This window comes from Abramis brama (genome assembly GCF_963993115.1).
Source record: "Abramis brama genome assembly, chromosome: 14".
Taxonomy (NCBI): domain Eukaryota; kingdom Metazoa; phylum Chordata; class Actinopteri; order Cypriniformes; family Leuciscidae; genus Abramis; species Abramis brama.
In genome coordinates, this window is record NC_139976.1 from 16,504,652 (window position 1) to 16,511,339 (window position 6,688).

At 39.1% G+C, this 6,688-nt stretch overlaps 1 protein-coding gene across 1 annotated transcript in view; it reads right to left on the reverse strand.

Annotated features, from left to right (window-relative positions):
* wnt3 (wingless-type MMTV integration site family, member 3) overlaps positions 1 to 3,878 on the reverse strand; it is a 30,473-nt gene extending 26,595 nt beyond the window's left edge. Inside the window, exon 1 of the mRNA XM_084135715.1 lies at positions 3,753 to 3,878. Coding sequence (XP_083991841.1) covers positions 3,753 to 3,832 — 80 coding nt within the window. The 5' untranslated portion in view covers positions 3,833 to 3,878. The remainder of the gene's footprint in view (positions 1 to 3,752) is intronic.
* Between the last annotated feature and the right edge of the window lie 2,810 nt (positions 3,879 to 6,688).

The window sequence follows — 6,688 nt, forward strand, 5'->3', positions numbered from 1 at the left end:
AAGTATTAGTGGGGTTCAATGTAGAACCCTATGGCTCTTGACTCAAATTTAAAGAACCCATTACACCAAATGATTGCATAATCCTTTCATGTTTAAAAGCTTATTTCTTTTTTCCCCCTATACTGTAAAAAGTGATCAGTTGACTTAACTTAAAAAAAATGAGTAAACCCGTTGCCTTAAAATTATTAAGTAAATAAACCATGCTTAATTGAAAAAATGAAGTTATGTATTCACAAAACTTAATTTTTTCAATTACGCATGGTTTATTTACTTAATAATTGATAAAGTATGTTTAATTCATGAAATTAATCAAAATAACAAATGAATTAAAACAAAATTAACTAATTAAAATTAATTCCAGAAAATTATCCCTTAATAGGAACCCCGTTGTTCCATATAAGAAGCACCTGACACAAGCCTTTAAGTTATAACCTTTTCTTCAAAGATTGTATACGAGATTGCTGTGGCACAATACTATTGCTATTGGATTTGCTACTGATACTGAACCAATACATTTGAAAAGTAATACTGGGCTATCTGTTTCACCTTCCTTTTCCTAAGTGGCCCCCATTATCTTTTCACACTGAATTGCAGCTGGTGGATTTTCCTGCGGTATCATTAAAGCAGTGACACCGGCTGACATGCAGGGGTGGTGGGGGGTTTGGTATGAAGGGTGTATAATGACATTCCTCTCTCGCAGAGATGAGTCAAGTCCCATTGAAGCCAGCAGGAGACCGGAGCAGGTCAGAATGCTTACTGGCCTCCCGATGCTGTCTCCTTCATGCCTATTCTCTCAAAAAAAATAGTTTTCCAAATTTTAATTAATTCAGAATTAGAGTTTTATGTCAAGTGTTTGTGTATGTTTCCGACTGAAAGGGCTCTTTCTTTTTGAGAACTAAGAACGAAAGCCGCATATAGGCTTTGTTGCAATAACAAAAAGAGCAGCTTAAAACCATATTATATGTAGTTTTGCTCAGCTATTTTGCAACTTTATAAGTAGATCTATTTTTTTATAGTAAAAAGTTGGATTGTGCACAGAATGCCATTTCTAAGGAAATATTGATTTATAATTTCATTAATGAACGTTATTAATTTGAAGACATTTTTAAATGACTAACATCTCTAATATTATGGTTTTGCACAGTTCACTTCCGCTGTTTTGACAGGTACTTCAGATAATAAGAGCTACTGAAAAGTGTTTCCAGGTCAAACCGTGACTTGATCATCTGAGGTCAGGCCTCTTCTGTAACCAAGCTGAAGTTTTGATTGATAACAGATGAACGGCGGTGCAAACAGCCAGCTGGATCTGAAACGGATGGTGGCTTTTTGCGGTGCTGTTGTGGGAAGAAGCCACAAATACCTTGTTCCTTTCTGTCTGGTATTTGGAGTGACTGCTGATTGTGTCTCAGCTTGCTCATCATCTGTAATGCATGTGAAATTGAACAAAGCTACACAGGCTGATCGCTTTCAATAGCTCTCCCTGCTTAAGACTGAGCTTAATTAGTTCATCTTGAGAGGATAAAGTCAGATATTAGCGGCCTGGTAAGCTGCTGAAACAGATTAGGCTAGAAACTGGCCTGATTATTGCAACACTGTTCATCATAGATTTAAAGTCCATTCAAATGTGAAGGGATTAAAAGGAGAGGATCTACCAGGATGGAATAAATTCTCACTATAAGACACAAATACGTTTGATTGACTCCTTTAAAACAAACAAAAACGCACTATCATATTTATTTTTCTATTATAGTCATTAAAATATTAGATTTTTTTATTTAAATCAGGTTTATTTACATTGCTATACTAATAATTATTTTATTGATTATCATATGAATTATTATTTTTAAATGAAACCAAGTAAAACTAAATTTGTCAGGGAATAACTGTTATACAAATGTATGGCTGCATCATATAAAATCACATGTGACCAAATCACAGATTTTGAATGTAGACATGAACAGACACTTTATTTGATCACAAAACATTGGTTAAATGGGCATATTAAATCACTTGTTTTGAAAGTATGCGTAGATTTTAGTTTATTTAATCTCTTGGTATTGATATTTCACCTGCTACATATATATTTTCAGTTTATCCATTTCTGTGCTTTTTTTTTAGGACCACAGGTTCGCTGATGCCATTCAGACTCCTTCAGGTAGAAGACAAGAAAAGATGACACATCTACCCATTTACCTGCAGCCATGCATCACTTTCTTTCTCACGCTCTCACTTTCTCTCCCCTCCACTTTAATTTTACCTAAATCAAAGAGGTTATGCATTGTCAGTGGGTGAATATTACACCGTCGGTTAGAAGAAACAGCTGCGGGTCACTGACTCGAGACTCCTTTGCTCTTTGTCAGTTTCGTCTGGTGGCACTAAATACCAGTATATGAGTAAAGCCACACAAATAATAATGCCTCAGCCTTGTGGCCTTTGTGTGTGTAAGCATATGAGTGCGACTGCATGTTTGGCAACCCTCGCTCCATAAACGAAACCAGAAGATGCTGGTGGTTTGGAACGAGAGTGCAGCGGGGACCACATGCTAACTGGGACTACTAAAGCACATTAGTTCTGACAAGTATTGTATCATAAGCCAGGGGGGCTTTTGTCGTACGCCTACACAAATATTTTTGCAAAAAGACTCATGTTACAAGAGAACCCTGTGAGGTCAGTGGCATTTTGAGGATGGGGTAATTAGTGGAACTATGACATATCAGCACCATTCATTCGGAGGTAAATATGATCCCTGCTGAATGTAGCGAAATCTACTGAACATAAGTACTTTAACAGTACTAGCATAATGTCAAGTTGGAATAATATAATTTGAACAAATGGAAATACATACATTATGAAAATATATGAATCATATATTCAAATATTTTATATATCTTTTATAACATTCTGCAGGATTAAAGTTAATTATTTAATTTGTTCTGAATCGACTGAACTCAACATATCGAGAAAAATGAATGAAGAATTTTGGTTATAATAGGTAAATGAAAAGATTTCACTTTAATCTAAATTTTGAATGCAATTTGATTTCAAATGAATAAACTGAAAAGCAACCGTATATCTTTTATTTCAGTATGCTTCATTTCGCTATACGTTTTATGGATTATGCTGGAAAATAAGGTTTTTAATGGAAAGTTTATTTGGAGAATTTCTTTGAACAGGTTAATAGAAGATCGTCGTATTTTAAATCGCAAATATGATTATAATACACGGCAAACTGATTTTAGAGAAAAATAAATGTTCAAAGCCGCTTCATGTTTATAGTGTAATGATACTTAGGGTTAAACCCCAATGAATTTATTGAGACCCAAGCCAAGGGACATCCACACTAATTCCCCAATTAACACTCCTAACACGGCTGGAGTGCTGAGGCTATTAGCGAAGACAACAATATCCCCATCCAGAAGCCTGCTGGCTGACACCTTAACCTAACCTTATCTCTGACAAACATGCTGCATCTATTTCACAACACTCCGAGCTTTCAAAAACAGCCTATTTTCAACATTCAACGCAAATGGAGCCGAGCGAAACACGGCAGTGAGGAAAAAGACAGGCTAGCATTTCCGTCCCTCCAGTGGCTGAGGTTAAGATTCTTTGGACTGAGCCGAGAAGCTTTTTTCCACGCAGTCAACTGAAAGTGTTCTGTATTTACTGCCCTCTGAAAAATGATCACTGACCAGCATTCTCCCTCAGTGCTACTGGAGAAAGTGATGCAGAAAGTGGGGATCGTTGCTACTCACCACCAGATGGGATAGCCTCCAAGCACCCGAGAGCTGGACAACCACATGCACATGAGATATCCAACCAGGTACAAATCCATGAGGTATGTCTTGTGTGGATGGAAATTGTCTATTGATCAGTACATAGAATTCCTAGAGAGGGGCGGAAAAGTCCCAGCAGGCAAGTCTTAAGGAAAAGATGGATGCTTGAGAGATTAATTAGAAATTTTGGGGTTTCAAAAAAAAATTCTCCAGGGTTTGCTGCTTCTTTGAGTTGGGTGAGGAAAGTGTGTGTCTCCCAGTAGTAGTTAGGAGAGTAAGTGTCTCTTTCACACACTCGTACACACGCTCCTACTCGTCCTCTGATTCCCTCCCTCTCACTGAGGTTCTTCCCTAAGGTACATATCTTTTTCTCTCCCCACTTTTTTCCCCCTTAGGATCATCAGGGCCAATATTAGAGAGAGAGAGAGAGAGAGAGAGAGAGAGAAAGAGAGAGAGAGAGAGAGAGAGAGAGAGAGAGAGAGAGAGAGAGAGAGAGAGGGAGGAAAAAAACGACAAGAGAGGTTTGGAGATGTCAGCTGGCAAGCCAATCACAGAGCATGGCCTTAGGTTATGCAAAAAAAAAAAATTATTATTCCTGCCCATCTGTCAATCATGCACCACCCCCTGGTAATGTAGCAAAGAAAGAAAGAAACAGAGGGAGAAAGAGAGAGAGAAAGGAGACAGGGAGGGAATAAGAATGAAAGGGTGTCAGGACGGAGTTTCGGAGAGGTAGATTTGTCTTATTAAGATCTATATTGTCTGTATTAACATCAAGGAAACCTAGCTGTGCCAGACTCGGGCCTGCCGCTCGCCCGGTGACTGCTTCAGGGAACATCGTCTCTGTATTTAAGCACGCCGTACCCCGAACTAATTGTTCCGAATGTGTGTGTGAGCACATACATTCACACACGTAGAGAAGAATTTTGTCTTAGAGAATTTTGATGGCCGCGTCCTCCCCTTGTGATGATGGGACACAAAAGGAACACAATAAAAAGCCGTAAAAGGTGGTGTGGCAGGGCCAGGCATGCAGTGTTCTGTGCCCCAGTGGCCCAAAGGCAGCACATTTTACATAAACACTATTGTCATTCGGAATGGGCTGAGGGCAGACGACGCTGAGAAAGAGACACAGCACTAAAAGATGACAATGCATTCTAATATAGCCTCTGTCTCAGATTGACCTAAAATGCCAGGACAGAGGTGAACTGACAATGGTTTCAGGTATAAATACTGGAGACCTGGGGGGGAAAAAAATCATATAAATGAGTTTTGTGTCAGTAAGCATTTGCGGTTTTCCATTTAAAACAGCCTTGTCAGACCTAAAAAAAAATAACAGTTTGAATAGAGTGACACAATTTGAATACCAGAATTTGATTTTATGGAAGAATAATAAAAGAATAATTTGATTGAAAATCAAAGAAATTGGAATAAACTAGAAAATAAAATAAAACTAGAAAAGAATAGCAAAGGCAAACTGATTGTTGGCTTGGAAATTGATTCCTTGGAAGTTTTGAAAAAAGTAAAAAAAAGCTTTGAGGTTTGAAGTTAGACAGAGACAGACAGATAGATAGACAGATAGACAGACAGATAGATAGATAGATAGATAGATAGATAGATAGATAGATAGATAGATAGATAGATAGATAGATAGATAGATTGATAGATTGATTCATTCATTGATTCATTCATTGATTAACTTTTGGTGGAAGAAGACCATGTTTAACTTCTTTGATTTACAATTCAGCAAATTCCTCATCCTTTCATTCCAAATCGAATTCCAGTTCAATTTCCTGTAGGTTCTGGGCAATTCACTTCAAATTCCAATTCAAAATAAAAACGTTTTTCACATAAGTGCCCACCTCTTTTCCAGGAATGTCTAACTTGTGTTATTGCCCAGTATTCTCTTGCTTGGATGTTGTCAGATAAAACTCTCTCCTCCAATCCGGCGATCAAGGACTGAAGCCTGTCTCTCTGCTTATCATCTATCTGTCTCACTCACAGCAGGGACATGGACTGTGCGCATCCACCGCAGGAGCCGAAGAGAGACACTGACAGCTCTGACCGAGGTCTGGAGGTCATATTTCCATTGCCCCTGTTCTTTGCCTTTATTCTCCCACATCAAAAGGGTCAGAGCTGCACTTCAACTACGTTTCGAGGCATGACAGGTTATTCTGATACCTTAAATGTTCATCACAAACTATTTTTCAGTGTTTCTAACATGATGCATCCTTGATCTGATCAGATATGAACCTGTTTGCAGGTTCCATAGCCGTTTAGCATGTTCTGTGTTCCTGACATCGGGAATAAAGATCTGCTTTCCATCAGCTGTATTGTGCCTAGATCAGCGGTTTGATTCTGCATTCTTGAAGAGTGACAGACGTGGACCTGCTTGCCAGGATCGTAATTTACGAGCGGAGGCGAGGAACGGTCTGCGGTCGGCATCTCAACAACACTGAAACCACGTTTCTCAGGTCAAGGCCGTAAGGCCACGACACAACGGACTGGCTGGAAATGAACTTACGATTAGAATCTCAAGGACTCAAACCCCAGAGTGCACCGCGATGGTGCAAAACCAGGACAAAAGCCAGAGATGCTTGACATAGCTTCAGCACAAACAAGGCCGTTCCCTCCAAGCATGGCCATTGTGTTTCAGAGGAAGTCTTGATTCTCGTATCAATCGCACTTAATGAATTTACTGAAGTGGGCCCTAGAGCATGGAAATGAAATGCACTAGCAGATCAATGGGAATAAAGAGACTCGCCCGGAGCTTTGACCTCTGGGTCAGGAGTCTCTCATCCTCCCTCATTAAGTCATGTTTGTGGACACTCCTGCTTTTTATTAGGGCCAGGATAATACATCACCCTACACACCCACAAAGTAGCCCTTATAATCTGGGAAAGACACCCTTTTGGCTTCCT